This window comes from Phaethon lepturus, unplaced genomic scaffold, assembly GCF_000687285.1.
Source record: "Phaethon lepturus isolate BGI_N335 unplaced genomic scaffold, ASM68728v1 scaffold51961, whole genome shotgun sequence".
Classification (NCBI taxonomy): Eukaryota; Metazoa; Chordata; class Aves; order Phaethontiformes; family Phaethontidae; genus Phaethon; species Phaethon lepturus.
This window is the reverse complement of record NW_010518006.1, coordinates 1-13,439: the sequence shown is the minus strand read 5'-3', so window position 1 is coordinate 13,439 and position 13,439 is coordinate 1. Positions and strand designations below refer to the sequence as shown.

The window sequence follows — 13,439 nt, the reverse complement described above, 5'->3', positions numbered from 1 at the left end:
CAGGCTTTAGCAGCAATGTTGGTCAGGTACCTTCTAAATTTCTGTTGAGGAGAAGGAGCTGATGATGGAATATCATCTCCTTGTAATACTACTACTGATGTGGAGTGCATGCTGTATTGGTTTGTGGTGTTGGAGAAGGAAAAGACTGTGAGTAAAGCCTCTTAGCCTCTCAGGTAATTCTATGCATAACATACCTGTTTCACACTTAATTGCAGAAAACTACAGGTAGAGTTGTAGTCAGTATTAGTTTACACCAGCAAGTAAATTCCCCAATGTATCTACCGACTTTGCTTGCAGGATGTTTCACATATCCTTCTGTTTTGCTAGGTTAAATACACCAGCAATAAGCAATAAAAGAACTCCTTACTGAAATACCTACCTATTCAAAGTAATGCAAACAGTCCATATTTTGTATTGAGTGTTGTGGTTTTGAATCACAACTTTGATGTCTTGCAGATAAAATCTGTGATCAAATCAGCGATGCTGTACTAGACGCCCATCTCAAACAGGACCCGAATGCCAAGGTTGCTTGTGGTAAGTTGTTTGCTGCTTTGCTTTAAGTCATCACCCAGTCACTGTTCTTTTTTTATGATGTTTGCAAAGAGCTTGATGCTATCTTTTGCTAGCTCATTTTACTCTCAAAAAATTACATAATAATTACAATCTTCAAGAGAAGGAGAGATGAGAAGAAACAGTAAAAGCTTTATAAAGACTGAAGCCTAAGCAGGCTGTAGAAAGGTAGGATAGTTAATTTTGTGTATGGACTGAATTTTCCTGGGAGAAACAGATTTGGCTTCATTACAGTGGATTTTTGAAAGAGTATTTGAATGTTTTGCTCTACAAGTTCATTTATTATATTAAATAAAGTACCATTTTTTCAGTCCAAGTCCCCATAACTGCTTGGTTTTTGAAATTTCTTCAGAAAGAGTTGTACCATCAAGTCTCAGGTCATTACCCTAGTTCATGTATTATGTAACTAAACGCCATATTCACATTCTTCCTCCTGGGATTGGGGGCAAGTTTTCAAAATAGTTGATCACTAATGAGTTTCATTTAGCCTCCATATGTATCTCGGAGTGATTAAGTGGATTTAGAACTCACAGCTTAATGCTATATTTCCCTAAAATCTATGCATATCACTGAATCATGCTCAGTGTTTTGACTTTCCCATTTGCAAATTGAACATATTAGTCTTTTCCTTACTTTCAAACATAAGGTGAATATGAAAAGAATTTGTTGTGGAAGGAGTTAGTAATGCTAAAAATATGGGCAGAAAGGATTTACACTGTATTTACCCGGCAGATCTCTCAAAATCAACAGCATCACAAATATAGTTATTTGTCTTAGTGGGCTGGGTTATTCTGCTGTTGTAAACCTGTTTTCATCTCTTTTTTCAGAGACAGTATGTAAGACAGGAATGGTGTTGCTCTGTGGGGAGATCACATCTCGTGCTATTGTGGATTATCAACGGGTTGTCCGAGATGCAATTAGACATATTGGCTATGATGATTCAGCTAAAGGTTTGTGGAAAAATTCGTGAAATCCTTGAAGAGCAAGCAATAGGCAACTGCAAAACAGGTCTGTTGCCACTTCCATGTATGGGCTTTAGCAAGCCTGATAAAAACTGAATATCCTATGTGAAAACTGCTTACATGGTGCTACGTGATACACTTTCTGGCTTTATCCCAGCAAGTAGAAAAACCATCATATATTAGTTAAAACTGAAAGAGAGTAGGCAGAATATACTTTGAAGTGTGGTATTAGGCCAGAATAGTTAATTTCAGCTTGAGCCACAGAATCTATCACTCCTCCAAACTTGCGAGAACTTGAGTCTTGGTTATTCATTTGGCAGGCCAAATGATGCATCTTGGTGCGAAAGAGAGGGAAGAAGAAACCTAGTTCATTTCGTTGTGCCATTATATATTTGTACTCTGGTAGCATCTGAAACTCCCAGGTGTTGAGCAGGTTCTCACTGTGCAAGTTCCTCTGTTAGCCCTGAACAACTCCGCCTACGCTGAGGAGTGTGCAGTCCAAATCCAGTTTGTGTAATGTACAAATGATGAAAGGGACAAAATGCTTTATATACCAGACACATTTCACTTTCTGAGCTGCTGTGTATCTGTTTATACATTAAAATACTCCAAGTATACTGTTACAGTGAAGTGTATCTTTTAAGAACTTTTGGTTAAAAAAAGTTGTTTCCTGCTATTGCTTTAATTGCTATTGAATTTACAGGGAGATTGTGGTGGGAGAATATCATAGCAGCACATCTGCAGGTTACCTCCACCATCATGTAACAGCAGTGCTTTCAGAAAACGCTGGCAAATCTAGTAGGTCATAAATCTCCTTTTTATCTATCCTAACTGCCAAAAATGATAAGGGGAGATGTAGTGACGCAGTAAAAAACAGTTTCTATGCAGAAGTAAAACGAAAAGCTAAAGTAAACAATTGCACACAGAAATATAGTTTTCTGCTCTATAGAGAGAAGCCTACTTAATAGTAGGCTACTTTATAGCCTGCTTAAAAGAGGGTGAAAAGCATTCTTCAAATGGATCATGTGCATATGGACGTGTATATATGTTGTATTGGCTGAACGTGAGTTTGGTCAGCAGCTGCCAGTAGCTACAGTTCTAGGAAAGGTTGGATTTGGAGCGGAGGAAGTTACTATTAATATATCTAGGAACAGGTGGAAAATTTTGCCACAGTCTTCTGTAAGTCTTTCAATTTCTTTTTAAAACCTACCTTTTGGTCTTTGAAAGTAATGCAAAGTAAATTCCCACTTCCAGATTTGCTGTGTTTTTTTCTCTGTTTGTGGCTCTCACACAAACTCCCATGAGAGATTTAGGTACAGACACTGCTTTGCGTGTATTACAAGTAAAGTATCAGAGAGCAGAGTCTTCAGTTGCTGAAAACATCACCTCCTAGGAATTTACGTACTATTTATTTGGGAGAGGCTCATTATTTACTTTTTTGACTAGTTTTGTGCAGTTAACTCATAATTTGAATTGGCTTGGCACAGGGTGCCAATGCAAGAGAAAACAAGCAGTAACAAGCAATAAAGTCAACCCTGTATAATCCACCCCCTCCCAAAAAGGTTTCAGGTGTTGTATTAATGAAAAAATTAACTAATATTAGCAGTTAAATTTTGAGTTCTCAATGTGGTATCCTTCAGAATGAAAATTTTGTCATATGGTTCCACGTTACTTTCATTAATTGTGAAAGACAAAGCTAATTCACAGCTATGCTTTTTTCCAAATAGGCTTTGACTACAAGACTTGTAATGTTTTAGTGGCATTGGAACAGCAGTCACCTGATATTGCCCAAGGTGTTCATCTACACAGGGATGAAGAGGATGTTGGTGCTGGAGATCAGGTAGACGTAACATCACATCTAAAACATCAATCAAAGCTGTTTGAATGGAAAAAGTTTACCCCATCTTGTTGCCCTATTTGCTAAATCAAAACTCATGTGAAGGTTTTGACACTTCCATCTTGGGCTATCCCAGAATAAAAATCATGTTTTTATTAAAACATTTGGAAGTTCTTTGAGGGTAGACTGTTGCCCAGCGTTTGTTATAGCACTCCATGCAAGTCAGGATTGCTCTGGCAGCTTGTAGTAGCTGAGGATGTGTTCTTTAGAACTTAGCAAAGGTGTTTTGCTTATGTGTTTCATGTTTTTGTTAAGTGACTTTAGATTCATTAGACCATTCATCTTACAGTCAGACTTGTCTTGAAAGATGGAGTAAACAAAGGATCTTTTCACCTTCACAGAGCCCTTGGGATTTTACACAGCAAAAAATTAGGCGATGTTTCAACTTTCTCCAGCATTAGTGCAACGAAGGCAAATATGCCAGAGTACTTTTAATTCTCACTTATTTCCCAGAGGCAGCTATTGTAATAGGTGTTCCACATAATTAAGGCTGTCCAAGCTGCATTTCTATGAGCTAAATAACACATGTAGATAATTACGGTATGTTCCCAAGAGAAAGATGTTAACATAAAAACTCCATAATCTGAGTGATGCCAGTATGAGTGAGTTTAACACTTACAGTAGTTATCATTAGTAGTAATATCTAGTTTATAACAACGCTGTTGAGAACCATAAGTGGAGGTATCAGAGTCCAGGAGCCAAGCAAATATTGCTCAAAAAACCCTTGAGGACTAAATTAGAATGCTTTTATGCTGTCATGGGGACATAATATTACATAAAATGAAAAGATATCTGACTTCCGTTGGCACTTTGATGGCCTCCCTTCCCATTGTATCAAGGAACCTTCCTGTCTTTTTTCTTTTTTTTATCACAACATACCCTGGATGAGGAGAAAGAAAATGCTACTAACTCTATTTAACAAATGATAATCTGATGCAGGGGAATAACGCTGAATAACAGTAGAAGCTGTGACTAGAAGCATGTGGCATTGAAAATCTGAGGCAAGTGCCTTAAGCTGTTGAATGGTACATCCTTCATGGAGTATTCACATTCCATGCCACTAAAATTTCAGATGTGAGCTGCAGTGTAAGTGTGTCTGTATTCATACATCAAAGCCTCTACAACCTTTCCAGGCTAATGGTAACAGCTTTCCTATGGCAGAATAGTCCTGAAATTGTTTTGTTCCAACAGATTTTTTTTTCTATGAAAGAACATGATTTTTTCCCAGAAACTTCTCTGGTTTTGTCCATGTTTCGAGCTCAACATGTAAACCTTCAGGCTTTCAGTGAGAAATTCTAGGAACGTGGTTTGTTTCTCATTACACTGTAACATGTTGGAGCCTGATCTGAGTTTAGACTTCTTGCACTGTAATGTAAAACAGTAGAAAGTAAACCTGAGGGTACTGTTTACTCTTTGCTTCAGATGAAATCTCGTTGCCTTTGGTTGTGGTGCTTTTAACAGTGATTGAAGTATATCTTCTCCTCCTGTAGGGTTTGATGTTTGGCTATGCAACAGATGAGACAGAAGAATGTATGCCTCTAACAATTATTCTTGCACATAAACTGAATGCCAGGTTAGCAGAGCTGAGGCGTAATGGAGAACTTCCTTGGCTGAGGCCTGACTCTAAGACACAGGTAAATACTGCTATGGGTAGTCCAGACAGTTGAAAACGAACACTTTTTCTTTCCATAATTCTTAAATATTTTTAAAGACAGCAACTGATGATGTTCAGAGTATCAGGATAACCTACAAGTAGCAGATAAAGCATTTCCACTGCTTATGATATGGTCTCCTTGACTGTTGGAAAATGGTTAACCTGTATCAGAGTGCTAGGAGCGCTTAACCACCTACCAGTGAAGAAACATTTAACCCTTCAGACCTAAGCAGTCTGTGCTTGTTGAAAAAGTGACAGGAGGGCCAAAGGATTTATTTGTATTTAGGGACTCGTGCTGGCCTTTTTGAAGATGCACTGAGAACGTAAATTTCTGAGGCTTGGGTGTTTCGCTGGAGATCCCAACCAAAAGGCACATTTTGGACGATTTCATAGAAAATCACATTGTCTGTATTGAGTCTTTTTATTTTTCTTCTCAGCACAGTAAAAGTGAAAAAGAAGAGAGGCTTCATTTCTCATACCTTGGCAACACTGTGAAGCAGTGATGATTATAATGTCAGCATTTACATTTTGCTACAATTTTGCTCTTGGAATAGCCTAGCATGACATTTGATGTACACCAGTAATACCTTTTATAGCAACTTTGTTTTTTTCGTCCACCTTCTCCCTGTTCTATTCAGGTCACGGTTCAGTATATCCAGGAGAATGGAGCAGTCATCCCAGTGCGTGTTCACACCATTGTGATATCCGTGCAGCATGATGAAACCATTTCTCTGGATAGTATGCGCAGAACCCTGAAGGATCATGTGATCCAAGCTGTTGTCCCTGCAAAATACTTGGATGAGAAAACTGTTTATCACCTTCAACCTAGTGGACGTTTTGTTATTGGAGGGCCTCAGGTTTGTGTTGTATTATTTTGGTGCTTTTATCAGCTTGCCTTTGTCATTGGGTGTGTGTCTTAAAAGAAATGCTTAGCTATTTGGCATGTCTGTCCTAGGGTGTGAGAATCAAGCTGCCTAGGGAAAGTTTTAACTGCAGATGTATGTGGGAGAAGCAGCCAGGGTTTCATGTGCTGTATGCCAAAGTAACCTTTGAGGGCATGGTTATATCATACATGTGTTGTGACTAGGCAGGCAAGTTGAGCTGAATCTTAAATTGTGTGTGGAAGGTACAGCCCAGCTCTGGGTTTCCTCAAACTGTCTCGAGTCCAGCGCTGACACACGCAATCCTTTCTCATGAAAAGCACTCCTTACAGAGTGATGGACAAGAGAAGGTTTACTTCTCTTACAGTGAACCTGGTTTTCAGATCTGTATAGCTCACACTGTTCTGCCTGACACCAATGAGAGCTGAAGGCGTTCACCTGTTCTGAAAATCAGCCCCTGATAGGCTTCTTCTGATGAGAAAATAAGTGTTGCTTTTGCTTTATCTAGGCAATGCAAAAACTGGGATTTATAATTTGATCCTGCACTCACAGAAGTCAGGCAGAATTTCCACTCTCTGTAGGATCAGGACTTCTGAGATTTAGTTTTTGAAAACAAATTCACCATTCCCAATGTTTTAGTCTTCAGTTCCCTTTAGAACTATTGCAGCAAAATTTCAAAGCTCCTTCTCGAAATTAGGTCCAATTTTACAACAAATCCAAGTAGACGTTGTTTTTCCTTTGCTGTTCAAATTCATTGTGTATCACTGAATAGACTATGAGCAAATGGAGAGGCAATCCTGAGCTGTAACTTGGAGCAAATGAACCAATGCAGCAACCGTAGCTACATACAAAAAGAAGGCTACACGTACGAAAATTTTCAGGTGTGCACTGAACTGCACCCATTAAAAATTTAAATCTTTCAGGTGTGCACTGAACTGCACCCATTTCAAAATGTAATATAATTACATTTGGTAAGTCAGCCAACAATACCTTGTCTACTCTTGTGGTAAATCTGTATTCCTCATGTTTGCACATACAAACACATGCACATTGCAGTATATGTTTGCAGCTTTTTAAACCTGTGGTAAGTTTACTTAGTATGGGTCAATCTGCCCGTGTGTCCATGGCCTTAAAACTGCTATCATCACTTGTGCAATTTTCAATACTATTGCAGCAACCAGAAAATAACTGTTCTTTCCTTGTCTTTTATGTCTTGAACATTCTGATTACTTTTCGTAAGAGTATTACTCAGTTTTATTTTTAACAATTCTAGCTATAGAAGGCTGCCTTAATCTCCAGCTCAGTTCATCTAAGCAAGACGTACGTATTTTACTTGAGATTTTCACCTTATGTTTTTGAGCATGGTGGTACCTTGAATTCTGGCTGTGGCAAAATTAGTAATTTTGCTGCTATCACCATTTTCCCAACAGCAACACCCTCTGGTACTGTGAGGACATTACAGCTCATTGCAAAAGTGATTTCCACACGTTTTGCAAATGCATTTGTGCTCCTTCAGCACCTTTAAAAGTAGAGGTGGGGTTTTTTGCCTTTCACTTGTCCATTTCTCTTCCTCTCACTCAGTTCTGCAGTCAAGTCATGACGGCACACAAGGTGTTCTCATTGCAACTGTCTGCGCCATCAGAAATTAAGGTTTGAGCCAAGCAGAACAACCCCAGGAGCGTAGGATCCTTTAGACAAGCTCAGCTACCTGCAAATCAGATTTACATCTCATTGCTTTCTTAGCAGAATGGAACAAACAGTGCCAAAAGGCACTTTCTACGTGTATGTGCAGTCTTTCTAAGAAAAACTTTGACTCTCCACTCATGTTTTGCTGTGCAAACATTCCAGCAGTTGAATTTTACTGACATGATATTCTGTAAACAAAGAATTTCAAGCCTGCCTGCACAGTTGGAGGAGACTGACTTTCAAATTTGACCATGTTTCCATTCACACCAGAAAGCTTAAGCATTTAGTCAGGTACTGATCAGCTAACCGAGATCAAATGAAAATATCAAGTACTTGTGAGGAGCAATTAGGATAGCTGTGTAGGCAGCTACAAGGTTATCTGCCCTTCTTTATTTAGTATTTTGGAATATTAATCTGTAAGTAACTGTTCTTAGAAAGAAGTATTCTTTCTTTCTCCATTGCCTATAGCTGCCTACTACTCCAGATCTGTTGTGTACATTTTAAATTAGACTGTAAATATTTTGAGGCTGGAAATGTATTTTTTAGTACATCTTTGTGTGACAGTCTCTGTAATGATACTGCACTGGAAGTGTTAGGTGCCAGCCTCCATGTAATGATACAGAAGGTAGCACTGACATACCTTTTGATGGTAAATACAAAAAAGACATCTACTATTTAATATTCACACAACTTCAGATTTTGACATATGAAAGCCTGATTTATTGTTTTTTTAAAACAGTTTAAAATCTCTCAATGGTTCCTATATGGCACATAGTTTGTTACCAATATTCTGTATTTGGTTTGGATGTGGTAGATAGGTCACTTCTAAAACCAAAGTTCCCATATTGTCTGGAATACTTATTTTTGAAACAGGCAGTGCATGCTCTGGCTATCTGGGTGTAAACCTGTTTGCTTGATTACCAAACACAATTCATGAATGACTTGTCTTACGAATCTGGGCTTTAGAGAACATTTATAGCCACTGTTGTAGCTCAGTGAGACAGGTTCATTCCTTCAGCTACCCCACAGCAATCCATATGTGGTGAACTTACTTAAACATCGTTGTAGTCATCTTAAGGATGCATAGCCTTGTTTGAGACTTATAATAAAATGGATTATAAAATGGACAATTTATTTTATCGATTCAGGGTGATGCTGGTGTTACTGGTCGAAAGATCATTGTGGATACTTACGGTGGCTGGGGAGCCCATGGAGGTGGTGCCTTTTCTGGCAAAGACTATACAAAGGTGGACCGATCAGCTGCATACGCAGCCCGCTGGGTGGCCAAATCTCTTGTGAAAGCTGGGCTCTGTCGCCGTGTTCTCGTTCAGGTATGGTTTGCTATGAACGTTGCTTTTCTCAAAAAGATTTTTCCTTTTCAGCTTTACCTTGAATACACATCGTACAAGACACTGTAGCAGAAGTAGTCTTGATGATGGCTTGGAGTTGAAGAAAGGAAGACACTGATGTGCTGGTTCAAGACCACTGTAATGACACTAATAGCGTATAACCTTTTGAAACTGGACCTTTTCATTTAGCTTTCATTTTATTGGCTGTTTTTCTGGACATTTATTGAGTCCTCAACCCTATGACACTTAGTGTCATGGTGATGAGTATGAGGTGATTGGATAATGGGGAAGAAAGTTATCCAGAGACCTCAGCTTTTTCAAAGTTTTCTCTTTTTTTCTACAAATACAGATTGTGCAAATATGGGAAGTGAAGGAGAGGCCTTAGTTTTGCTAAGATAGCTCGTGAATGAATGTTTTCTTCTGTTGCATACTGTTGCCCACTGAGGTGCCATGTTTATTTGCTAAGTATGGTGTCTTTTTTGCCATAGGTTTCTTATGCCATTGGGGTAGCTCATCCACTGTCCATTTCACTGTTCACTTATGGAACTTCCCAAAAAACAGAGAAAGAGCTGCTGGACATTGTGCACAAAAACTTTGATCTTCGGCCTGGAGTCATTGTCAGGTAAAGAAACAACACAAAAAGGAAAATATTGTGGTGATCTCATCCTAGAAATGATTTCTTGCAAAACTATTAGATGTTAAAATGTCAGAGTCAGCCTCTTGAACTAGCATGGGATTGTTCCACGCAGTACAGAAGAGACTTGCTCTCATTCTGTCATTATGTCGGTCTTCACAGTTGATACTTTTAATGTATCTACCAGTATGCCGTATCTTTTAAGACAACAGATGTGTACTTTTCAAGTTTCATATGAAGCATATACTTTCAGCATTTGGCCTGTAGCATACTGTTCCACGTAGTATGTGAAATTCAAATAAAGTAAAATAATTTTTGTATTCCAGTAATTTTAAGTTACTTTGCTGTGAAAAAAAGATACCTTTTGTTTTACAAAAGGAATTGAAGGTTATTTCATCTTTTCCATTAAAATTATTAATTCTCAATAATAAGGGCTTTTCCTGTAGCCCTAAAGTACTTCACATTTAAGTTTTGTTGTCACTTTCATGGTTCGTGGACATCGCCGCACCTCAAATATTCTGTTCAGTTTGGGCTTCTCATTACAAAACAGACATTGAGGTGCTGGAGAGTGTCCAGAGAAGGGCAACAAAGCTGGCGAGGGGTCTAGAGCCCAAGTCTTATGAGGAGCGGCTGAGGGAACTGGAGTGGTTTAGACTGGAGAAAAGGAGACTCAGGGGAGACCTTATCGCTCCCTACAACTACCTGAAAGGAGGTTGTAGCGAGGTGGGCGTTGGTCTCTTCTCTCAAGTAACAAGCTATAGAACAAGAGGAAACGGCCCCAAGTTGCACCGGGGGAGTTTTACATTGGATGTTAGGAAAAATTTCTTTACCAAAAGGGTTGTCAAGTATTGGAACAGGTTGTGCAGGGAGGTGGCTGAGTCACCATCCCTGGAGGTATTTAAAAGACATGTAGATGTGGTGCTTAGGGATATGGTTTAGTGATGGACTTGGCAGTGCTAGGTTAATGGTTGGACTTGATGATCTTAAAGGTCTTTTCCAACCCGAAAAATTCTATGATTCTATTCTATATTCACTGGTATGTTTGCATCTCCAGAATATGCTTGCTTGACTAAGGGAGTGAAATGGATATCGACATCAGTATTTTAATGGTAGTTATCATGAAGTATCTTAATGTGAAGAATTTTCTCTTCTTTTTATTATACACACAGGGATTTGGACCTAAAAAAGCCCATTTACCAGAAGACTGCATGTTATGGTCACTTTGGAAGAAATGAATTCTCATGGGAGGTGCCTAAAAAACTTGTTTTTTGACACTAGCAGTTACCCTTTAAAAACAAAAAGGAAGAGAAGTCCACTAATGATGAGGATGCTGCCCAAAATAAAATCTGACAGCTTTGTATTCAACAAAAGGAATTTTAGATTTTAAATGGAAAGAAAGAAAAGGATATTTTCTTGGAAATTTTTTTTTTTTTTTTAACCCTCAGTGTCTTTCATTATCTAAGATATAAAGGACAGAGTCTGGTTTTTTAATCAGCATAAGACAACAAAATGCAGTTTACTTCTCATTGCTGCTCTGTTGGTTCTTTTGATAAAGTATGTCTCAGGTACACAAACCAATGACTGAGCCTCAAACCTTTCACGGGCAAAAGCGAAGATGACTTTCCAAATCTGACTAAGGATCAACAGATCTTTTGCTTCTAATTAGACAACGGGAAATTCTAGGGTCCAATTTCCTTACTGGAGTTAGCATTGCATACAGCTGGGGGTTGCTTTGATGGGAGAAGGCTGAATATTACATAACTGTATCTCGGCCTCTTTGTAGAAGATGTTAACATATATATAATATTTAAAATCACCTTCGCTGCATATGTGCTGTTGCTGCTGTGTTTCAATTACCTCTGTTTTTGAAACATAAGTGTTCTCCTCTAAAACAACAATCAGAATAAAAAGCTTTTTCCTACCATGTATGTAAAGGTGCCTCTCTCTCTATTTTTTTTAACTTTGCAGTATAATGGTCCATCTCAACTCAGCCTCTTATACTCTTGCAGGGTTTTAATTTACCAACGTAAATGAATTTTATTAGATTTCAGAATTGTGATATGAATTTATCTTTCACGTGTGTGATTACTGTTTAGTCCTTGTGATTAACAGACACTTGGTGAAAACGTATTACGTTTTTATTTTTTAGCTCTTAGGTTTGTGCTATACAGCATTCTCTTGTAATTTTTACTCCCAAATGTTAGGTTTCTTGCATGGCTTACTAGGTTTGATGTAATTTGGGAATAAAATAAAATGCATAGAAATAACCACAAAACATCAACAAATATATATAGCATGAGGTTAAAATTTCGATCACTACCCTGTCCAGCAGTGTCTGACCAAAGACCTAGCCGCTAGATGGCTGTGTGTCCCACAGCTGTGGGAGCAAGCCTGTGCAGAAAGCATGTCCCCGCTTGGGCCAGTACTCAGCTACTAAGTCTGGATACCGGTACCCTGTTACTCCTGCTGGAGACAGTGACAGCCTCTCCTTATGACAGATCGGGGTAGCTGATGTGTACGTGGTGGACTGGATATGATCTAGACAGAGGACAAGGACGTTTCTCTGTTCATGTGCTATATTGACCTATAGAGTGACCAACTACTTTTTGCAAAGGACTGTGAATTAATCCCAGGTTTGTTTACCTTGGGAGAGTGTGAGATCACATTTATACTCCGTGACCTGTTTTGTTTGTCAACAGGCAACAAGGATGGACTTAATCCTACAATACAAGGGTTACCTATGTGTGGCCTCCAAGGGTCACTTAATCCTAGCTTTGTTGTTGAAGCAGCATCCTGTTAGATCTTCTACACTGGAGAAATGCTGCCACCCCATGTTTCTCTCCTAACTAAATTCCCTGGTACAGTGTCTCCTAAACAGATGTTGAGGTGGAAAGAGAGCGCTTGACTGATGAGCGTGATGATCATTAAAGAAAATCTGCCATTTGTTCTCTTCAAGCATGTCACAAACACAACTGTTATCTGTTCAAGCCAGAAGTTTCTCCACTTTATTAATTATGCCAATGTGCTATATGTACTGTGTAAGTTGAGATGAATAAGTAGTAGGTTTATGTGTAGCTCCTGATCTCCCGAGAACATAGAGCATTAATCAATGGCCCTCATTGGACACTTGGATGCATTTTGGCAGGAAAATATTGTAAAGTGCAGCTGCATCCTAATAAATGTATTGGCAAAAATTTCCCTGGGAATCTTTTCCCAGCTGCAGATTGCTCATCTTGCAAGGAAGAAGATGTGTGTCAGCCTCAAAAATGTAAACTGTTTGGAGCCAGGCCCTATTGGTCTGCCTAGAAACATAAACCATGGCCTTCATTATTAAAGACTTGTTTTGCTAACGAAGTTTTACCTATCATCAGTAATGTGTACAAAGGCATTTTACTAATAGTAAGGAAGTCGCCATTCACGCTGCCACAGAACTGTTTTGTGGAAGTGTTACGGTCCTACACATACCTGTTTCTCAAGACGTCCCCGAGATGGCATAAGGTGGCACATCCTTGTAAATGCAACGGACGCCTTGCCATTGCCTTCGCTTCCTCAGCGTCTCCTGGTCATAATGTCTGACACTACAACTAGCAGAAGCAAGTGAATGAAAAATAAATAGAGCGCGCCCTGAAAAAGTGCTGTATAAATAACTGTGTTGCATCACGGAACATGAAAGCAGAATGCCCCTGCCTCAACAAAAACAAACGTCTGCAGACAACGCGAAGAGCCCCGCTCTGGCGGCGGCAGCAACGAGCGTTGCGGCTTGCTGGGGCGGGCGCGCCTGCGCGCCTGGCTGGCTTGGTGGGCAG

The 13,439-nt window shown here is 39.2% G+C and overlaps 1 protein-coding gene across 1 annotated transcript; it reads left to right on the top strand.

Annotated features, from left to right (window-relative positions):
- The first annotated feature begins 455 nt into the window (after positions 1–455).
- LOC104614767 (S-adenosylmethionine synthase) lies at positions 456–11,557 on the top strand. Its single transcript, XM_010296560.1, has 8 exons — positions 456–534; positions 1,398–1,520; positions 3,260–3,372; positions 4,920–5,063; positions 5,722–5,940; positions 8,799–8,981; positions 9,488–9,621; positions 10,803–11,557. Exons 2-8 carry the CDS (start codon positions 1,418–1,420, stop codon positions 10,903–10,905), a joined length of 999 nt encoding a protein of 332 aa, XP_010294862.1. The 5' UTR covers positions 456–534; positions 1,398–1,417; the 3' UTR covers positions 10,906–11,557.
- Positions 11,558–13,439: the final 1,882 nt, after the last annotated feature.